A 23,670-nucleotide genomic window follows, 5' to 3' on the forward strand; every position below is an offset into this window, starting at 1 on the left:
AAAAGATTCTCCGTTGCACTTCAAACAGCTTTTTCTAATTGTGCTAAACCATTCTGCGTTATTGTCATAGTTAGGTCATCATTTATCTGCTCGGCCAGATCAGCTGCAGGTATGCTGAAGAGCATAAAGCCATGTGAGATTGTGCATGTAACCTCCCTGCATTATCAAAAATGACTTATTTTCAATATCTTTGCCCTGGTGTAGCCAGTTACTAATCCACAGGGGATGACTCCTTCCTATTTCCTGGCACTGTATGTATTATTTAATAAGCATTGTTTAGGTGGAATCTTGATACAGGCTTTTTGGAAATCCATGTCCAGTATGTTGATTGTCCATTAAACTGCTCTCTCTTACGTGACAATTCCCTTAAAACAGCCTGTACAAGGTAGCTCAGTGCAGGCTATTTTGTCATTTCCTATCCGTCTATTGCTGTAGGTGGGATTTTATTTTTTTTTGCATAAAACTGATCTGAAAAAATGTACAATGACTCTCTGTCCTGGTTTCAGCTGGGATAGGGTTAATTTTCTTCTTAGTAGCTGGTGCAGTGCTGTGTCTGGGATTTGGTGTGAGAGTAGTGTTGATAACAACAGATGGTTTTTAGTTGTTGCTGGGTGATGTTTATACTAAGTCAAGTAGTTTTCAGCTTCTCAGGCCCTGCCAGGGAGAGGGCTGGAGGGGCACAAGAAACTGGGAGGGGACACCTGACCCGAGCTAGCCAAAGGGATACTCCATACCACAGAATACCATGCTCAGTATATAAGCTGGGGGCACTCGGGCAGGGCCTCTCGATCGCTGCTCAGGGCCTTGCTGGGCATTGGTCAGCGGGTGGTTTTTGCAAAGCAGTTGCACTGTGCGTCACTTGGGGTTTTTTCCCTCCCTTCCCTTTGGATTTTATTCTTCTTCCCTTCTCCCTCCTTTTCATTATAATTGTTGTTATTATTATTATTTTCCTATTGTATTTCAATTATTAAATTGTTCTTATCTCCGCCCTTGAGTTTCACATTCCTTCTCAATTCTCCTCCCCGCCTCTCTGGGGAGGGGGTGGGGGGTGAGCGAGTGGCTGCGTGGTACTTAAGTTACTGGCTGGCGATAAACCACGACACTTTGTTATCCTTAATGTGTTTCCATTGGCAGGGATCAAAGCAGTAAAAGACAGGCTGAAATTGGACCCAGAAGACAAACAGTCCACGCCACATCCTCTAAGTGTCTTCAGCTTCTCATGCAAAACACCACAAGGCAGCACATACATCAGTACTTACGCTCTTGATGCCTAGTCCTTGTAAAGTTATATGTGTCTGTCTCCAGCCATGGCCACCATTTCTTCCCCAAACAGCTGGTCCGTGGGCACCATTTTTCCTTACAAAGACTCGGAGGGCTCCAGAATGCAGTCCGGACACCTTATGCCTAAATGACAGGCACAAGTCACCAGCCTGAGCCATGTGACCCAATGGCAGGATAAGATGCGCTACTCTTCCTTCTTTGCCGTTGGGGTCGGTGATGGTAAGGTACTGTCCCCCTGCAAAAGGAAAAGCAGTTATGTTTTGTGGGGTTTTTCAAGTTCTACTGTGCTGCAGCACAAGTTGTCAAAAAAAAAAAAAATATCAAAAAATAAAAAAGGGCTCCACAAGGTCCAGGAATCTTAAAAAAGGTGTATGGTTGCTGGAACATGAACCAGAACTGATGCATCTGCCTCCTGCAGGGCAAGATTCACAGTGCTGCTCTTCTGTTTACATTAGTACCAGGTTAGGTCTTGCCCATCTGATTTGTTTTACAAAGCAAATAAGACCTCTTGAAAATGAAAATTTCATGTATTCTTTCATTTCTAACAACCCCCTGGTGACTGCATGATTTTAAACTCTCAGTGACATTAAAGCTACTGTGTACGTTTATACACCTTTTAGGCTGCTGTCGGATGATAGCATAAATGTTATGATGTAAACTGAACTCCAGTTCTGTCACTTCCCTTTTGTTTGGGAACTGTGTTAACAGGTGAAGTCTCAAAGCGTATCCATTTGCAAATATGGATAGCATTTTTATTTAACCATAATCTAATCTAAAATCTTAATCTGGATTAGATACAGAAAGATAGAAACAGTAAGCATTTCCAAATGGCTGTTAACTTGATACACTCCCTGAAGTCTTCTCTAACGGTAGTAAGCTGTCAATGAGCATACAAACTTAATTCAAACCCTATTGTTATCTCTGATCATGTTTGAAGTAAAGATGCCTTCACAAAAACACCTAAACATGAATAGTAGAGGATGTCAGGTACGGAAACATCCGTTAAACCTTGGGGGGGTGGGGGGGGAAGGCATATACTTACATAAGTCCCATGCACCCTTTCATATGGGCAGTCAAAACTACAATAAATGTGACTTCACATCTTGGAGAAAACCCACACCTGTATTTTTTGTAACTTTTTTTTTTTTTCAATGAGATCAGATTTTTAAAATCTTTTTTTAATCAAAAAATCCAAGTTTCATGAACTTAAGGTAAAGGTGCCATTTAGGCTCCTTAGTTAAAACCGATGATGTAGAAATACTGGGGGTTTGTAATATTGTTGACATACACAGTCTTTACATTATTACAGGATAGAAAAATATTTTTCATTTAAATAGTTGAGCAGTAGCACAGTGACAAGGAGCTTTATTTTTTTGAAAGCTTCTTTTTGGAAGCCACAGTGATTTCCCTCAAAAGCTGTGAGATTTAATGACAATGTACCGGGGCTTGTCACACACTTATAAGGAAAGCCAATCTTGTCTCTGTTCTCTCTTCTACTCTATGTACAAATTCACTATTTCTACATAGACTTTTAAGTTCTTCGGTCTCAATGAGATTTAACAAAGCAAAGTATTATGCTGCTGTCTGGAGCCCACGATCTGCATTTGGGTTTGAAGTAAGATCTATTTGTCCAAGGATCTGTTAAGTGTTTTCTGGGGATTTTGTTTTCTTTAATGCGTTGGGTGTGCATCAAGGTCACTAACAGCTAAAATAAGCATAACAGAGTTTAAATAACTGCACCTGTTTTACAGTGATATAGTTGTACCTACAACAAAGTATGATCTGACTCATTAACTGCATCTGTTTCAGGTAGTTACAGTGACTGAATCCAATCAATAGGAAACAGATTTAGGTAAGCACAAAGCCAGTGTAGCTGTAGGCAAGCCCCTGCAGGAAAAGGTCCCCTCAAATGAGCATTTTCTGCATGCAAGATAAGCTTATACCGCTTCAGCATGACACCTGTCAAAATGCAGATTCTGATAAACCAATAATAGCAAACTTTGAAAGGTGAAAGCAAACACTCAGGAACAAGCTGTGAAAATAAATCCTTGCAACAAGGTATTCCAGACAGGCGGGGGTGGGTGGTTGACTTCAAGGGACTAGTTTTAACAGGTTATGTCAACAGGAGCAGAACACACAGAGGAAACAAAAAGCTGAGATTGTCCCTGACTGGGAAGCAACACAGGAGGGGCGGGGAAAAAAGGTCTAAAAATAAAAAAAAAAGCCAGTTAAAAAAATCATAGTTCTCAACCTTTAGTATGTATTAAGAACAGTTTTTTGAGTAGTGATAGTGAACATGCTTTAAGTGACTGACTTTCTCAGAAACAATGCGGGTTTAAATCCATTGTTTCAAAAAGGCATTTGAATTGTGTGTGAAATGCCAGTCTGCAAGCAGGGGGGGAGGCGGCCCGACCAGCAAGCGAAGACAGCGCTTCTGCTTAGCCAGCTGAACAGCCTGGAAAAGGTGCCAGGTCACCTGCTGCGGTGACCAACGACTGTCTCATCAATGGCAAGGTAAGGACAGACATCTATGATGAGGTGGTGCATAAGGACTCTCAGTGCCCTCACCCTCCCTCAACTTAACCTCTAACATTTACTGAGAGCCTGTTTCCTTCGAAGCCTGCCCTCCCCTCGCATAACGTAAGCGTTGTGCACCACAAAGGCTGCTCTTCTGGGTAGGAGGTAATCCCGTCATTACAGGGAGCCAGAGATGTGTGTCTAATCCCCGGCGCTGTGGGAAGGGTGCGCAGGCCAGGCCAGCCAGCCTCCCGCTGCCATGTGGCAAAGTCAACAGGGGACAGACTGCAGCTGACTCCAGCAGCGCAGAGCTGCCGTTCTGCTGGGCCTAAAGCGGCAGGGGTGTGCGGGCAGGAGGGGTCACTGCCTTGGGTGACCACCAGTGCCGACACCAGTCTCCTATCGTGCAGATGGCACCCCTGTAATATTCCTTGCAAGGTCGCTTTTTCCAGTTACTTAACAGTTTTCCTAGGTACAGGTTGCCATAACTTGGAGTAGAATTCAATAAAATCAAACTGAGATGTTAAACTAGAACATTGTATTTGGCAGCAGAACAAAGACTACTTCCAGCATTTTCTGTAATTTTGCTAGTAATATGGAAATAATTATGTTTGTGTGGTAGTTTGAAAAATAAGCTTTGTTTCAGCATAAATAAAAGTTGTTCTCTCGTCCACATTTTTGTTCTGATTAAGACAGATAATCTTTTAGTGAATACATTTACTACTCCTTCAGAGACATTCCTATTGTAAAGATACCAGCTATGATAAAAATGCAAATTCTCAATTGCTCTTTCATGTTGGCAATCCTCAGGTTTGATTTTTATACACGGAAGAGGTGTGGGTGTAAAATATATGCCAGAACTAAAGGGAGCAGAAGGTGTGTAAATTCATCACAATGCAAGAATTGTCATGCAACTCAAGCCTGGGTGGCTCTCCAGCTACAGGATGTGATCGTACACAGGTGTCTTACCTGATTCATCTCTCACTGGTTCCCAGTGCAAGTCATCATCTTTGTCCTTCATCCACCCACACAGTCCACTATCAAAATTACAGCTGTGGACCAGCACACCTAGGCAGAACAGAGCAGACTGTCAAAAATAAAAAAGTGATTTGGATTGTTTTCATTGGGGAACTGCAGCAGTTTCCCTTGTGGCTGACAGTAGCAAGTAAATATGAAAACTGAATGCAGCAGAAGGGACACTAGAAAAATTAATCTACAAAAATACTAAAACAATAAAAAGGATGCTAGTGTTATTGTTAACAATTCACACTATTGTTGTGCTAAATCTGTTAAGAAAAAAACACTATAAAGGTTCACTTAGGTGGTGGGCTTTTTTCTTTTTACAAAGCATAGTTTAAACAAGGGGCGTAAGATGTAGGAGTCCTGTAAAAATGCATCAAAACCCAAGAAAACTCAACAAATCCTGAACCCTGAACATGATCTTTACCTGGGTCATCGTTCGCTTCAAATTCATCAGCGGTAATCCCTCTTTCGATTTCAAGTATTTCAAACAGATTATTGCTCACTCCAGGCTGGCGTGGAACTGAGAGAAAAGTAGTTTTTCAGAAATGAGTGAGATAAAAGTAGTTAGTGACCCACTTCCTTATCTTCAATAAAAACCAGCAGAGCAGCTCTGGGCATTGCGCCTTCCTTGGAGAATTCAATATATTTAATTATATTTGACATGAAGATTCATAAACTTTATGCCTACGTGACTCATGATTCTCAATCTGCTGAAGGCTCGTCAAATGAAAACGCCTTTTTAACCAGGGGAAAAAAAACACCACCCCACCACCAAAAAAAAAAAAAAGTTTAACCTTGAAGCACACTATTCCCCTTCAAATGCACTTTTAAAGATAGTGGTTTCTCAATAAAATAAAGCCACATTAAAGCCTTTGCTCAAACTTTAAAATCCAATCACCTTATTTATAGGAGAATCTCAACAGGAGGCAATGGCACTTGGAAGAGGCCCCGCATGCACCTAACCTTTGAAACACAGCTGAAGGTACCTCTGTCTGCAAAGGATTAGAGCTCCCTAATCAATTGGACTGTACAAAAAAAGGATTGTACTGAGAGCTGAGAAGGAGCAGTTCTACTGGAAGCTGGAATTCAATTGTAATTATAAATTTTTATTAAAAAAAAATAATATTTTTGCTTCCCAGCGCGGTCTGTCCTTCAGCTGCTGTTCTTGGCTGCGAGCAGAAGAACACTTGGTGATGTAACGGAGGTTATTAGCCATCCAGCAGCCAGGACGATCTGAAATGGAAGAGGCCTTTGCAGGAATGATGGCTGCCAAAGTCAGGTGACTACAAAGACTTCTACTTCTGAAGACACTGTGCCGGTCTATATAAGTCTCCAGAAATAACACAGCAGTGTCATGCCTGATGGACAGCTGTCAACTGGAGACAAACAGATTGCACTGGGTAGAGCTGTCTTGGAAATTCCTCTTTTAGAGGTAGGTCCCGTGCATAATTAATGACAGTCATAATGTGTTTCAGACATGCCCTTAGATGTTACAGATGGAGTTGTAAGGGCCTTATCTGTTAAAAACTTGACATGTTTTCCATTTGCAGTGCTAAAATAAGCCTCTATAGGCTTCTTAGGCAAACGAGAACAAGAAAAAAAGGAGATGCTTTACAGTTCTAAACTGAAATAAAGGACTGTTGTTTTCAGAAAATCAAATCAAAAGTAAGAGGGAACTTCTTTTGCACTAGGACAACATATAAGTAGCACTGCTGCAAGAACTCTAGAGCCAGAAGACAGAGGAAAGCGAAAAATAAGAAGGAAGTAGCTTCCCGCTTTTCGGAATTAGGACAAAGTAAGCAGTCTGATAAAGGTCAACCAACTGCTAATGTGTTTTAAAGGTAATGTTACAGACTACAGATCTTGGATGGAAATTTTGTATCATAAAAATAAATCAATTAAAAGCTTGAAGTCTGTAGGAAAATTATTAACTCCTTAATAGTATATAGTCAGTTTTTGAATCATTATGTCTCTTTTTCCAATCCTTTCTAGATTTTGGGTTACACCTATTTGCAGTCTAGGTTATTAATGCTCAAACAGCTTCAAGGACTTTAGGTTGCCTTGCGTAGTAAAGGCCAGCTCATTTTTAAGGACAGATTGTTTCTAATAATATTTTTGCTGCTTTGTTTAATCAGGTTTTTTTGCTTACCTGATTAGAATTTTTAGATTTAACATGAAAGGAACATTACAAATGTGCACAGTCCACACCACCTAGGCCAATAATCACCCTGCAGTACATTTACACACAAATACTATATTCAATTATATGAAGAAAAAAAAACCCATATCTGTTTACCTCAGGCAGTAAAAAATCGAAACAGGAATGCTCTAAAACCATCGTTCACCCTTAATCCCTCCCAACCGTACACTGCTGTGTTTCCTAAGAGCTCTATGAATAGGTAGGCGGGTCAGTTGAACAAGCGCGTCCTACAGCTACAGTCACACCTGCACAGGGATGCTGATGGCGGTATAAGCTGCTCTGATGTGTAACATCATGCACGTTCTTACACTGCTCTGACTGCGTTGCAGTCATGGACAAGCACGAGCAATAGCTTACAGAGCAGATGTGTGTGCGAGCCGTCTGTGTGTGCCTAGGGCACCGCCACCGTGGTACACACAGCAGCTATCGGCACTGTTTAAATTCAGCTGCAGTGGGTTTGCTCAGGGATGTTAAAAACTGGCAATTCAATTTCCTGGGCTTACTGTGGCCAGCCCCCCAGGACAGCAATTTTTGCAGGAGTATTTACTTACAAAGCCTGCTAAACTAACAGCATCCTGTAAGTGAGTTACTGTCGTTTCTGGCAGGACAGTGCTTTGGCTGCAATTTCACCTCAGATAAGCCCTCACAGTAGTTTCGCTCTGCAGGCTGCTGCTCCCCACGGAAAGCAGCACTCCCCATGCATGAGACACGTCTGTGCGGGACCCCCAGGGATATCACCTTGCCTTTCCTCTTCTCGGAGCGTGCTAAGGAAAAAATACAGTTTCCTATGCTGTAAAGAACAAGCCAGCGACTCACTTCAAAACTGCTGAGTGCAGCATCCATGTGTACTACAGCTGCATCTGGAATGGACATGCAGCCTGTTCCTGAAGTGTCTTTACATCTGCCACATCCGCATGGCACAGGGATGGAAAGAGGCCAGCCCACGGGAGCAGATGGAAACGCAAGCTGCACTCTCCCTGAGCTGCTGGGGGACTCCAGCCTGCAAAACCTGAGTGCCACCAGCCTCTGGCACCCACCTGCAACAGGATGCCTGCATCATCTTCTTAGCTAGGTTGACACTGAATTTAACACTCTCACCTGTATCTTCCTGTTCTTCCCCCATGCCATAAGTTTTTCACAGGGACCATAGGCTCAGACCACAGAGAGGTAGTTACAGGGCTCTAAGTGAACACTGTGGCAGAGCACATTGAGGAAACCCGCTGCCGTGCTCTAAGGTTTGTATGATGCTCGGGGTCACAGTCTCAAGGTATGTACTTGCCCTGTAGATCCCCTTCCCAGTCCCCCACAGCTCTTGTTTATGGAAAATGCTGCAGGAAATATTAGGAATTTATTTTCCAAACTACTTTGGTTTATTTCCTAAAACGCCATTTCTAATGCACTATTTTATACAAACCTGGGTTACATCTGTGCGCACATACAAACATTCTCCAAATTAAAGTTGATATATTTGCCTATAATTAAAGCTTGACAAAACCAATATTTCTTCAGATCTTTTCTCTAAAGTCCTCTCCGAACACTGTTGTTATGAACTTTAAACCAGTCACTTCAGTGCTCAGACCTAATTAAAAGAATGTGCACTCGATACGAAACAAGAGTTACCACAAGAGATGCAGGACTTCAAATATGATCCATCTGTACACTTCTTTTCACTGTGACTACTAATATGTTGAGTGGTGATGGTGGGAGGAAGTATTTGGCACAATTATTTTCTGCAAGCTTTCCAAGCTGTTTCTGTGTACTTTATATAGCATATCAGTGTGCTTTTCACTTAACTTCAATGGTTTGATAAAGCTTGTTAAATATAAACTTGGCTTCTTTTTCTTGGAGAATTTTATAAGCTCTGCGTGAGCCAGTACATCAATAATGCCATATTCTCAAAGTTCATGAGCTGAGTTCTTCACAGATGCATGGATGCTGGGAGGAGTATTTAGTAACTGTATAAGACTGTTTTCTTTTCAGCTTTTTAATCCTTTGGGAAAACCATAGGACTTTTTTTCATGTACTTGCTAACTGCTGAGCTTGGGAGTATAAGAGAAGGAGTGTACATATGTCAGCTTATTTGTAATTACAGAATAATCACTGTTTTGGTGTTACAAAACCAAAACAAAACGGAGTGCAGCTTCATGTTGTTAGTAATTCTTATTACTATTAATAATGCACTGTTCTGCCTTACAACAAACACTGCGCTCTTATGCAATGCCATTCCACACGATCGTCATGACCAAGCTTCCCGTTTGTTAAAAACAAAACAACAAAGGAGACAGATTTTTTGACTGAATAGTTACGATTGGAAGTTGTTGAATTCCACTTCCAAAAAACACCCAGAAATTATGGGGTCTCACGCAGAACTAGTAGAAAATAGCTAAAAGGAAGGGTAGCCCTGAGGCCAGTTGGACTTAGTAAATAAGAATATGCTGTGTTTTTGATATATGCTGGGCTAAAAAGGAGGGGCAACAGAGAGGTGACACTTTAGCCTTTTATCTGGATACCTGGAGTGTCCAGGATACGCTGCCTAAAACTCCACAGGCTCAAATTCTACAGTGTGATGTATTTCAGGAAGGGCCTTCATGGACTGTCCCACCCTCTACAGTACCACATGCATAAGAGGGAAGAGATGGTGCTTGCATGTGACCACTCCGAGTCCAGTCTTGCATTTCTCAGGCAGTTACAAGGCTCATTAACTTTAACCTAAATCAAACATCTTATTATATACCTTTCCAGAAGATTTTCTGAAAAGTAACCTGCCTGCTCTTCTATGAGCAGCTATGCCGGAGATGCAGAATGCCAACTGAGTTTCACGGAAATAAGTAGTCTACAGAAGTTTGCATATCAAATCTGGGGATAAAAATAGCTGGAACACTGTTGGAGGGTGTGATTTCTAAGACTCCTAGATCTTATGATGTAGCTCCAGAGTACAAACAGGAACAACGTGCCTGTCTTAAATACTTCAGTATTAAGACAAACACATTTTAATAGGTGCCAGAACACTGAAGACAAACGAAATGCTATTGTAAAATGATGCTACTCTAATGATACCAAGGAGTAGCAAAACCCACATTCTTTGCTTTTAGCGTTTCCCCTTTTTCAACAGCTTCAAGGAACACATAACTGCATTGACTGCACTAAGGAATTTCAGTCACTGAAAGGGGGAGAAGAAAGAACCAAGTTTTACTACAATCTTTAAATTTTTTAATAACCATTCTGAGAAAAGTCTCCCAATTCCAATCTTTTGAGCTTACTAAGGGCTAAGAAGGAAAACTGCTGAACTATCTTTTAATACAGATAAGGAGTTTTGTTCCTGCTTTCTGGTATCTAGTATTATGCTTTGTCTTTCAGTTTATGCTTTTAATGCTTATCACTCAGATCCTGATGGCAGCAGAAAATCAGAGTTTTATTAAGTTCATTCTGTTTGTTAAAGACTTGGTCCACCTGGGTAACCAGAAAAGATTCCTCTGTACTTCACTGTAGTCTGTATCAGTCCTGAAATAGTTAAATATTAAGCCATCGCTGCATTCCTCCCCCATTGCCATTCCCCCCATATCCATATCAGGAGAAGATTATCCCTGGTGCCAGATTCCACTGTCTGCATCTGACTAAGTGGTTCAAAGGCCAAGTGCAGGAATTCAATTTTTAAAAGATACTAATTTTTTTTGTTCTCTGAAAAAGCAGCTCCCCTAGGTCACTGCAGGCATTTTTAGAAAAGGGGTAAAGCATCTAAAGAAAAGCAACAACTTAATACCTTTAAAAAAAACTGCAAAGGCATTTAAATAACATTATCAGCATTGTTATCATTTGTGTTCCTTGTCACCACTGAACAGACCAATTTCACTGGTCCTCAGCTGATTTCAAGCTGAGCAGCACATTTAAGAGTGCTCTGAAGTGAAAACTTAGGACAGATTTACTCAGCGTTTGGGACGGCAGGTCAGATAACTGTGAAGGGAGAAAATAGCGAGCAACAAGTCACCAAGGGTAAGCTCAGGAAAATATTAAATAACAAAAATCTGGGAGATGCTTACAGAAAACAAGTACACTTGCTCAGGTGTGTTTCCTCTCCTGATATGGACCAATCCTAGACCACCAGTATGTTTGCAGGATTTGTCCTAATGCACTAGCACATCTGTCAGCAGCCGCCCCTTTGCTGTGGATTGCCTAAAAGATTTATAGCCTAACACCTATTCAGGAAGGCTAATAAGCAAAGCAGTGTTTACTTGTCGTGCTGCTTTCTGGAAATCTGGCTAAGGCTTCAGAGCCTAAGGGGGGGGGGGGGGGGGGCGTGAAAGGAAAGAAAAAGTGCATGCATCACAAGATAAGCTAGTTTTAAAACTCAGCTTTCAATTTTGACATCTTCAGTAGGTGCTAAGGACTGGAACATCACAACTGCCAGTGTTTGCTGGCTGTCTCTTATAGTGCTCTCTCTGCTGGGTTTTGGCTATCCTTGTATGATAAAACACTACCTCTCCTGTGACTCTTCAAGATACAACAGCCCATGGCAACACAGGAGGAAGCAGCCATCTAAGACGGCACTTAACTCTTCTGAAGACTTTACAAAACTGAAGTTAAGTCCTGCTTCATGATCTGAGTGGATCTAGCATCAGTTTCCTTCTCTGTTTTCCAAGACAATGAGTGTTAGAACTGAATTGTTGCCTGCATTCTTCCGTGGGAAACAAATAAAGGCGGCAAGCCAGACTTTCTCTTCTCTTTCCAGGCAGGCTTATGGGGACCACAGTGCATATTCTTTTTTTAGAACTAGTTTCTTTGCCGCCTCAGCTGGAGAAGCAGATGTTGTGAGAAAATGAACTTAAAGAGGGTCAGTATAAGCCAAACAAAATCAGCTCATATCCACAAGCCAGGAACACTGAAAAGATGTCTGACACAGGTGAAATTAAAACAGCAACGGTTTTAAAGAAGCTGAAGGAAGTATCTGAAAAAGCTCCTACCCTGAGGAAATAGGCAAGTGAAAAATCCATAATCATTTCTGGAGGTAGGGAGGGTCTGGCACATCCACATGGCAGATAAGCAGCATGTCAGAGGTTAGCTAAATGTTACTAGTTATTTCTGTTTCAAATTCTGTATTGTCTTTGACATCACGGTTGTTTACATTGTGTCTGGCTATGAGGAATGCTTTTCGAGAGGCCCTGGCTTATGCTCGGTGGAAGCACTGCCATCCTGAGCTTGCAGTGCCTCACACAGAGCATCTGCACCCTAACAGAGTCAGGCACTGCTGTCCCAGGTGCCGGGAGCAGGAACCTGAAGCTTAACCCACCCAGCAAACGCCATCGGTAAGCTAACGTGAAAAGCATTTGAATCAATGCACTTTACCTCGCATTTGCCACTGGCCCAGATCATGCACAGTCAGATCTCCAGCCTAACTAACGCCCAGGAACTCAGCACCTGCCAACAATGCTTCCATGTTGCTGAATCATGTGTGTGAACCCTCGTGTGATGACTTTTGGGGATGCAGGAGTCTCTCTGTACTGTCCTTAGAAGGGCAGCACTCAGACCAGGCAAGGACAGGCTGAGTTACGCCCATCCCACTGCAGTAATGCATGTGGCTGTAACTTTTCTAACGGCTTTTCTAGATGTCCCACATGAGGAAATTTAACTTCTCCTTCCCCATAAACTCCTACAGTAACAGGTTTCAATAGGTGAAGTGACACCTTACTCTACAATCAATGCTTTCCTTGACAAGGTAGCACATTCTTCTGGAACAGAACTGTTTTGCACCCAACTGTAGGTTTCAAATCCTGAACTTATGCTTTTGTGCACGCACTCCATGAATGCCTCTGGACAGAGAGAAGGTGGGACGGGACACCAGTGACCACTACCTAGATGATACTTTCAAAGTGGCCAGAAGAAAAAAGGGGTGGGCGGTGGGTGGGGGAGCAGGGGAAGAGTGGAAAGGAGAGAAAGAGACAGGAGAAAAGACACCAGTTTCATTAAGGAACACACTACTAGCATCATGCGAATTCCTATCATTAGAGCACAAGTGGAATATGCCTTCAGTCACAGGTATGTCACAAACATATGTATATTAAATATTACTTTAGCAAGGGATAGAATAGTATGGGATTAAAGACACATATCTCTTGACTTGATCTGAGGAGCTATTTGGCCCTGTATTACCGACTGAAGCCAGTAACAGCTGCTGCTACTGCCTGACCTGTTGAAATCCTGCTGCGCTGTGCACTGAAGCCTTTGAAGCTATGTACGTGTATCACAAACCTCAAAGGGTGGCGGCTGACTTAGATAGTTGATAAACACTTTGCAAAGATCTTTCTTCCTGTGTTTTCTCTATGTACCATAATGTAAGCTTACAGTCAGAAAATAAACTGCTTTTACCTTCCTACTCTCCAAACCAATATATCTGAAGCATATGCACTTAAAGCATTAGCTTCAAAATCTAGCCTCTAGGGACAATACAGAAAGACTAATCATAAACAGTAAGCATTATATAGAGGATTGTTATGACTTCATAAAAATAGCTGAAAACTATCCCTCTGCTTTAGAATTCCAAAGAACACTTGCAACACGAGACACCTGGGAAGCGCAACACTAGAGTCTAGAATAATTTCCACAGATCTCTATTTTTAACTATTGGTTCCCATTCTGTTAAGTTTGGGAGTCTTTACTATATTGCTTTTTAGAATTGTACATAATTTTTTTAATATTTTTAACTGAATATAGACTGTTTATAAAATAACCTTGAAGAAGCCAAAAGCACAGTCCTCTGAGCAGTACGAGGATTTACCTTCCCAAATTCTAAGTCAGCTTTACTCTCCATTTTAGATTTCTCAACCGTCCACAACAGATAAAACGTCAACAGGGAAAACAAACCATTTTTTTACAAGGAACAAAATATTTCACTGTGTAATGACCTAAGAGCAGATAGCCCAGGAACTTAGCACACACGTGCCAAAGCAACCAGAAAAAAAACCTACCATGTTGCTTGTATGCCTGCTCTGAAACAGCGAACTTTTCCCCCTACTACATTGCTTCAGCAGCTTCATCGTACAACAAGCTGAAGGAGATGGGCTGATCAAACACACCCTCCCCATCTCTAAAATTAGCAGAACTAAAGATGAAATTGAGTGTTGAGTATTTTGTGGCAGATATGCATAACTCTGCATGTGCTAGTAATGTCTTCTGTGGTACGTACTAAAGCTGGCGTAGAAATGGTGCTGTAGATTCCAGAGAAGCTCTTAAAGTGGCATGTGTTCATGCTTTGAGAATCTTTACTATCTTCGGCTTTTCCTGTATCCATTTTCATAGATGCCATCCATAATATTAGCCTCTATGTTATTTTTATGCAATTTTCCCATTGCTAAGTCATAAACATCCAAGACTATTTGAACACATACAATATAGGTGATGTAACAGTCTTTAGGTAATCAGACATAATCCTATTTCTTATAATTCTTAAAGCTATGGAAATACACTGAGTGACTCTCAACTCCCTGAATGTGAATCTGTTGACCATTTATGAGTTATGTTGCATTTCAATACTTTTCAATAAAATGACTTTCATTTCTCCAAAACTTCCATCTGAAAGTGTCATTAGGTTAAGCACTTAGACAGCACGATGTACACACAAATAATTTCAGGAAGAAAAAAAGCAAAAATTTTTGGTTGATTTGATTCAGAACTTCCTCCCCACATTTTTGTTAGGTAATAAAATCAATTATTTCCGATTATTTGTGCAGCTTTACCACATGACCATTTTCAGTTTCATGTCTTTGCTCTCATTGATAAAGTGTTCTAAAAACCCAAACAGTTCAGCACATGCATTCTCCTCACTGCATCTACAATTACTGATAAACGAAAGGATATATAGAATCACTTACTGAACACATCTCCTCGGGGTTTCTGAGGATCTAGGTGGATCCTGTTGTCATCTGTAATTCCTTGGGAAGATGTAGTTTTAATGGGAACATGTGGAGGCTCTTCAGTTGTTGTCAAAGGAGTTCTTTGTGGTGGTAGTGTAGGTCTTAGTGTCGTAGGCTGAGGTGGTGTTGGAGGTGGAGGCCTCATCACTGGCTTCGTTACTGACCTTGTTGTCACTGGCACATACCTAGTGGTTGGCTTTAGTGTCAGTCGAGTTGTTGGCCGGGGTGTAGTACGAGTCGTTGGCCCGGGTGTAGGTTGAGTTGTTGGCCTGATCACTGGCCTTTCTGTAACAATAGCAGGTACATATGGTGGTCTAAGGGGTTGCCTTGTGCCTCCAGCATCAGGAATCCTGTTGGTTATAGCACTGCCTCCCTTAGGGAGCGTGCTGTTGCCCTTGAATATATCATAGGGACCAAGTGGTTCAATCATAACATTAGGAATAACCACAAAGGAAATCAAAACAGGACCAAAATGGACATCAGTCTCTTGCTCCAGAAACTTAACAACACATTTAATTATGACACAGAGTCTTTGCTGAAATAATTTCTCTTCTTCTGAATGTTTCCACTAATTAGAAACATAATTTATCATCAGCACTACTGAATTATCACATCCCTTTATATAGTACTTCTCATTACAACAGTTTAGAGATGATACAGAAGGACTGAAGGCCAAGAGACTTCCATCCCCACCTCCTCCCAAGCATCAACTCTCTTTCAGAGTTGGCAGAATTTAACCAAAAAGCACTGTCAGCGAAAAGGCATGGACAGGAAGAGTGTGTTAAGCAACCCTATAAACTAGACAGTTTGTACTCGGGAGCAGAGGTGAGTTTAGTAAGACTCCCAACCGTTTTGGTCATGGACGGGCACATACCTTCGGCTTAAGAATGTTATCTTTCAGATCTCTCCACTTCTAAGCTTTTCTCCTTGTCAATAGGCATTAATCATTTTACAGCAACTGAATCAAAGCCAATAGTCTTCACTTAGATCTTCACCTTTACTAAACACCAGCAAACTAAGTAAACATCATTTTTTCTGCCTCCACAAAAAGGTGGACTGAGCACCACCTACACCACAGTAACAGTGCCTGCAGTACCATCTCCTCCAATATTTCATAAAGAACAAACTTTAGTTTGGTTTTACAAGGGGAGTTTCTGCAGACATGAAACACAGGAACATCTGTTTTGTTATTTATAATTTTCTATTTATTAATAAGCCTTTTCTATCTCACTGGAGATCTTAAAAGCCCCAATAAGAACTCTAGTCATATATTTTGTGTACAAGTGTTTCAAGTATAACACACAGTTAACATGAAGAACTACTGTCTGTTAAACAACTAATTGTTTGATGATAGCAGCTAAAAAGGTTTTCTCTCTGGCCACCTGTTTATTCCTATTCCTTGCATACCTTGCATTTTTTACATTATGGTGTATTAAAATACAAAATGCACCTTAGGACTATGTGCCAGTAACACACGTGAGTGTCCACACATGATTGCAAGCACTCAGGTTGTGAACGATCACCTTCGCCAGATCACATTACCACGACAGCTACAGCCAAAGGCAACAAGCCCACAATGGTACTGCTCTTTAGAGACCAGTGAGTCACCAAAGACCAGAACCCACGTATGAACACAGGGTCCTCAACAAGGTTCAGATGTCAGAGCTGCCCAGTCCTGAGGGATGTCAAATGTGGGGGAGCTCCAATGGCCTACTCTGTACCAAGGGGGATGGCTGCTTCTCCCAAGAGAAAGGTGTGGGAGGGAATTCTCCAACAGGGAATGCTTCCAGAGAAATCCTCCCTCTCGGCTCTGCTTACGTCTGGGGAGCAGTAGGGAGCGACAGGGTGAGCTGCTGAAATGGACCAGCTGCACCGTGTACATAATAAGAGGGTATGAGTAATATGCACTGTTTGACCAGACCTTCCCTGGTTACTCAGTTGTTCTCATCCTGAAGCAATCTCTAGAATCAGGCTGTGAATAGGGAAAATTTCTTCCCAATTATGAAAATGTCTCAGGGAAAGGTATTTTTACCAAGGCATGCTAGGACTCAGAAAACTCTGACTACGTTCCTTGGCCACTTATTAAGTATTAAAAATAGTTAAGGGAAACTGAGCCTGATAGGGCTGTATCTCAAACTTTATAACACTGGACACATTCAGAATTCCTTTTTCAAAAGGAGCATTACATACGTATGCAGTTTGTTCCGTTGTCTCTGTACCCTTCTTTACACTTGCATTTGTAAGATCCTGGTGTATTGTAACATCGTGAAAAACTACCACATTGATGGTGGCCAAGGGAACATTCATCTATATCTGCAACAGAAAGTTAAGTGAAAAGATCATTTACACCAAAGAAACTTGACTTTCCGCTTATCCATGCAAAACCACAAACAGTAGTATGGTCATTAGGAAAATACTATTAATTTTGAAAAATTGAATAAAATGGAATTGCCAGTGGGAAAAGGAAGATACACAGTCACAAATCAATGTGGCGATACAAAAATTAGGGTAAAAGGGAGTATTGTGCAACTCTGCTATTGCTTAGCTTATACCTTAGCATCAGCTTCAAAGATGTGGGTAGATTGCAGTTGAGATCATGAAGATCACAATTTTAATGACCACTTCTTAAAGGTGACATGATAAAAGAAAAACCAAGTGTAGAATATGCATGTTCTTAATCACACAGATATTAAAATGTTTTTTCATAAAATGCTTCCTCTATTATACATCCATATAGATGTTTCTATATCAAGTAGAAACAGCTTGAAACATCTTACATGACATTTAAATGTCTGTTAGTGATGCAAGCAAAAATCTCCAAATTCCAGTGCTCTGCATAGAGATTTTTCACCACAAAAACCCCATACTTAAACATAAAGCAATGCCTCATTATCTCCACATGATCCTTTTTTCAGTGAATGGATCATAACCAGTTGAGCCTCTGGGAAACTAAGAGAGTGGGACCTGGGAACATCTTTGTTGAAAGGCATACACCAGCTGCATTCCAGTCCCATGTACACACACAGATTACTTCCTAACCCCTGCCTTTTCCTCACCCATCTTCAGGGGAAGGAAAGCTGGGCAACTTGAGTTGGAAGGAGCTGGAGTGTGCTCTAGCCACATTTTCTTATCTTGGATCTTGGTGCATGCTATGGAGCACACCTGCGTTACAGCTCAGACACAGCCCAGGCTCACATGCTGCTCCAAACCTGCCACTGCCTGCGCACAGTGAAACCTGTGGGGACAAAGGCTTTGGAAAGGAATTCCTGGGGTCATCAGCTCTGCTCTCCTACTAGCTTACACAGGAGAACCAGTTACAAGAATGGGGGCCTAATATATACTCTTTATTTTCATGGTCTGTTTCTATAATCCACCCTTCCCTAAAATACAGATGCAATGCAACCTAAAATAGCCTTCCTCAACATTTCAGCCATAATAAGTTAATGTTACTCTTTAAACAATTAATTTCAGTTTAGAATATGCAGCTCTATTACATGCACAAAAGAAATAAGTTATTATTACCATGGCATTGGTATTTGCCTCTGATGTACATTAAATCAAAGCCTTTATGACACCTGCAAATGTAGCTTCCAAAAGTATTGACGCAGTGCCTAAATTCTGGACAGATAACTCTCCCAGTAGCACATTCATCAATATCTGTGGAAACAAAGGAACTGTATTACTCTTAATCACAGTTAAAATACAATCTATGCTATCTAAATTATTAAACTGGTCTCACATAATGAAAAACAAAAGAAGCATAAACAAATTATTTTTTAGAAGGTCCTTTAGGCTACAAGCTGGTCAGCCAGCAGTAATACCCGAGCACTTCTGGCTGTGCCATCTCAGTTTAGCTCTTGGTCACATGGCCAAGTTTTTATGCCTCCTGTGCCAGAAGCCTTTACAAATCCTGTGAGTGACAAGAGAAGCACCGGCATAACAAACATTGCTACTCAATTTGGAATGCTTGCTCTATGCCCTTACCATCCTGGTACCCTTCCCCTTGGAGCAAAGATGCTCTCTGATTCCCCACAGAACACACAACAGCTTCTTCAGGGACTTAGAACACCTATCCCTTAAAATTGTAATGGTATTCATCTGAAGAAAGGCTATTTTGTGATATTTGTATAACTTCCTTTTGTCCCATTAACTCTTGCCTGGTTATAAACGCGCCACCTGGACTTACAGGCAAGGAATAATAATAAAAACTACCCCAGTAATGCTTTTTCTGAAACATGCCTGAAACAGTGTTCCTGTAGCACAGGTCATACGTGCGTATTTGAAGTACATCACCCTGCAGCAGGAAGGGGGTGGGTTTTTTTTAAATCTCAGGTGTCCCAAATCCATAACCTGCCCATTGAGCCTATCAGGTAACCTTCCCCTGTTCAGAACTTGCTCTAAACAAAGAGAGTTCAAGCTAATGCCAAGGGCGCGGTATTTCTGGGTCTCCTACCACTTAGTTACTACAGGCCCAATGCTTTATGAGTATCTGCTCTTTGCAGTCTCTTACCCTGCACAGTGCCTGCACTGCTCTTTCACAGAGAAGCTGGTCATGGGACTGACCTTAAAAAAATCTCTGAGGTGCTAAGACACACGGCTCCCATTTGCCCTGCCAGGGGCTCCCAGCAGGACCTGAAGCAGTGCTTCAGCAAGCAACATCCAGGCAAGGACAGAGGAGTGACAGGTGATGCTCAGTAGATGTCTGATGCCCCTCATCTCCCAGAAGCTCCAGCTCTTCATGCTGTCTAACAAGCCAGACAGGGGCCCAAGGAGCAGCTGATGCTCGCCCAGCACTGCTTTCACTGACTGGGAAACTCTCAGATGAGGTCAGGCTAATACACAGAAGCTGCTTGTGCTGCCGCTCATTTTGTAGCTCTTGGACAGTGAGCTGAAGCCTGCCAAGTGCTTGAACCCTAACTCTTCACTGAAATAGAGACCTGCCACGCACAGCTGCCTCTGATGCATGCCACTCCTGATGATTGTTCGTTATCTACAGGGCACAGTTCAAGCCTTTGCTCTGGAGCTCTATCAGGCTCTTGATCTATGGGAAAGTAAGATTTTGCTCTCCACACAATTCTTTTCCCAAAAGGAGCACTTCAGCTGCAGGTGTCAAGACTGCAAAACAAAGGCGAGTGATTGATGCCCTGCTGCTTGTGAACGAGGCCTGAACAAGGCAGAGAGAAGCCCAAGTCTCCTGCACTGCACAGAAAAAAAACATTACCACAAAACTTCTGGTTAGTTAGGGCAGCTACCTGAGGCAGGGCAGACATAGCCTCAAATTCTCCAAGCTGTGTTTCCCAAAAGAAGTGACCCCAAGCCATGAATTAATGGCTAGATAGGCTTGCCCAGCAGCTTCTGCTGGCACTGTCCCACTCTGCATGAAGAATTACTGAGGACAGCAAGGGTTCGGTCCCTGAGCTCCCACACCCCTGGCCTGCTCTGACATAGCAGCTCTCCTTCACTCTCCATTGAGAGCACTTCTGCAAAGCTGTGGTAAAGGCCTGAATGAGAAAGAAAACAAAGCCAGTACGGGGCACCTCTCCACATGCCTGAATCTCCCTATAAACCTGCCTCTTGATTTGAATGTATTATTAAAATTTTAGGCTTTGAGTATGTTATTAACAGTCTTAAAAAAAATCTACCGTGTTCCTTACCCTCATTTAATTTACAAGCCGCAATTTTCTAGCTTCATTAAAATATTATTTCAAGGCTGCAAATTTCAGACCACTGATTTCTGTTAAATTAGTTGGGGTTCTTTGTTGGTTTGTTGGATTTTTTTATCTTTAAACCACAACTTCTAAAAGCAATTCAGTAAGAAAAAGATTAGCCACTGAATATACTTCATCATGGCATGGATTACGTCCTTTAAAACCTAATGTAGCTTGTCCCGCCTTTTTATTCTGTACATACTCATGTTTTTACAAATTCCCATAAGGCAAGAACTATGTTAGATGATGAGAGCACTGTAGCAGTGTTGTTTAATTTTCTAGGCAGCTATATGTCCTAAAGATACAGAACTTAACTGCTAATCACTACACTGTTGAAACTAACATAAAAACAATGAAAAAATGTAACAGTCTACCACTTGCATTTAATATGAGAGGTGGGTGGATGCTCATTAGTAGTGGGAAAACCACTTTTCGATCATCAGCTAGAACGTGGTATGCAAGTGCTTACATTACTTTCCTGCAGTTCTCAAACAGAACAGTGACTGTAGCTTATTTCAAGTGTATGGACCTGTGCCAGTTCACACCTGGGCCCAAAACGTGTAAGGCTGTTTCCCTTTGCCTGCTGCAACATGCTGTGGCTCATACCCACTTCCTATGAAAACCAGCGCATGAAGGTGTGATTTGTAGTCCGATCTCAGCGTGCACTGCCCTAGAGGTGCACAGCCAGACTTAGCGCCAGGGAGCTGCTCCAAAGGCAATACCAGAGACAGCACCTGAGGTAGACGCTCAGCATCCATCAGAGAAGCAGAATTACAAAGTCTTGCTTCTTTCTTGCTGTGAATATGACCATGTTACCAACTCAAGCACTAAACAACTATGCAATTGACCTAAATAATATGATTTTTAAGTTTTTTAAGTTCACAAGGCCATATTTTCAAGTTTCTATACACAAACAAAACAACAAGAAAAAACTTATTTTACAGTGAAAATAATTATTTTCAGTCCTCAAATAATTTCAAACCTTCCAAAGCTGAAATGTGTATACCACTAATTTTGTTAAATGAAAACCTGGCAACACTGATTTATTGATTCAAGAGTCATTAATCAATTAATTAGTCAGTTAATCTATATTTTCACTGAATACGTTGCCAAATTCTTTTTCAATTTGTTATTTAGTTTATGTGATTTACCTTCACAGCCAAATTGTTTGGTGGCTCTTTACTGATTGAAAGGAACATTTTAACAAGAGAATGATCAGCACGGGTTAAATTAAGAATAGAATAATGCCTAGAGAAATTTCCACCTATGCTAAAAATAAGCATTACACTCCCAGCTGTCTTTCAAACTCTCCTCAAACAAGGATTTCATGAGCTGCAGCCAATGCATGCTTCAATTTTCTTACCGTTATCTACACTTCTACTTGTAATGCAGCAATACCCAGACCCTGGCTAGAGATGACAACCTCCCCAACAGTGATGGGCCTGTACACACAAGAGGGAAAAGCACTGTCCTAGTCCCAAAAAGCTTCGATTCCTGGAGGTATTTACTACAACTCAAACTCGATAGGGAAGTAACACAAAAAAGTATGCGTGTCACAATCACTTTTTACCAAAAAAAGGGGAGTAGATCATGTTACGACCCATGAAGAACAGACATCTCTTGCTGTGACTACTTCCTCTGTATTGTACAAGGCCGCTCTGAAAATTTTGTGGAAAATTTTAAAAGTTATGAGATCAGTCCGAATGATGCACACCCAACTGAAATGTGGGTGCACAGTTCTTCACCTTTCTGGAGGAAAAAAAATGTTTTTTGAAAACTACAGTGAAGAACTGAAAAAGTTTCATATAACTGGATTGAATGGTAGTCTTCAACACTAAAAGTGCACTTCGTTTATTTCAAAGTATGAAGTTTGCCTGAATATAAAGATGCACACTAGGAGAATCCTGGAAGTATTTTTCTAGCAAATTTCTCTACTTGGCATGATTTCCTTGAATTTGTACTTGAAATCACTCAGCTCACTATGGCATGGCACAAGTCTCTTCCAAAGATCTGTCTGCCATGATGTCCACAGCATGATTAATCACAATTCAATCCCTTCAGCACATGACAATGGTGGGGTTTTCCCTCCTGTTCTTCCCATTCTTTTGCGTATACAGACCTGCCAATCATTCACTTCAGAAAGCCTCTGATAATTGAGCCTGCTCCTCACATCAGAAAATCTAGAATCTGTCCCTTGTTCCTTCAACAAACTCTTGGTCAGCACAGGTCAGCCACCTGGACACCACCTCCCCTGTGGACAGCCATGATACCCAAAAATGGGTAATTATGGCATCCACATTCTGTTACATTCTTTCAGGGAAAGTGTTGTAACTGGTTATGGAACTGTACCACTGCACAGAATATAAATAATAAAATCACTGGATCACCTTATCTACTCCAGATGTATAGTTAATGGCTAATGAAATCACATATCACACTTCAGAGGATAGTGGAGTGTGGCACAATACAGTCTGATTAACCATAGGCACCTTTTCCATTTCAGGAACGTGGGAACAAAGCATTTCACTTTTATACAGTCTGAATTCCTGAATTTATTTTAACCTGGAGTTTTCACAGTATGGAAGAACAACAGTAGCTTCAATCCCATTAATACTGGGAACATGCACCTCCCTTCATCTTGTCCCAGCATATTCTCAATGATTTGCACCAATTACCGCTCTACCCACTGAGCCTAGGCATCACTTTGTTGCATATCATGGAGAACTGATCTCCCCATTCCGTTTTTTATGCAGGCAGGTATTTTGGAGTCTCTGTCAGCAATAGTTTAAAACGAGCCAGTAACAGCAGTGGTGAGTGGTAAGGGCTAAGGGCTTGGATACCAAGCAGTCTGTGAGGGCTTTAAGCAGTCAATGAAACTTTCAGAGCTGGAGGAAAACCCTGGCGATCTCCGACACAGACCACGTGAGAGCACCTCAGCAACATGCCTATCCCAGTTCTCATTAGTAACGTCTTTAAACTGCATGTATGATGCATTCTAAATACATCTGACAAATTCTCTAGAATGGTGTTCAGAGTA

At 41.5% G+C, this 23,670-nt stretch overlaps 1 protein-coding gene across 2 annotated transcripts in view; it reads right to left on the minus strand.

Annotated features, from left to right (window-relative positions):
- Positions 1-23,670, minus strand: part of NPNT (nephronectin) — a 55,416-nt gene that overhangs the window by 3,909 nt on the left and 27,837 nt on the right. For both annotated transcript variants that reach the window (XM_055698502.1, XM_055698510.1), the window contains 6 exons: positions 18,448-18,582; positions 17,116-17,238; positions 14,884-15,210; positions 5,246-5,341; positions 4,768-4,866; positions 1,260-1,516 (listed from right to left, as the gene is read on the minus strand). In XM_055698502.1, the coding sequence (XP_055554477.1) occupies positions 1,260-1,516; positions 4,768-4,866; positions 5,246-5,341; positions 14,884-15,210; positions 17,116-17,238; positions 18,448-18,582 (1,037 nt within the window). The remainder of the gene's footprint in view (positions 1-1,259; positions 1,517-4,767; positions 4,867-5,245; positions 5,342-14,883; positions 15,211-17,115; positions 17,239-18,447; positions 18,583-23,670) is intronic.

This window comes from Falco cherrug, chromosome 1, assembly GCF_023634085.1.
Source record: "Falco cherrug isolate bFalChe1 chromosome 1, bFalChe1.pri, whole genome shotgun sequence".
Classification (NCBI taxonomy): Eukaryota; Metazoa; Chordata; class Aves; order Falconiformes; family Falconidae; genus Falco; species Falco cherrug.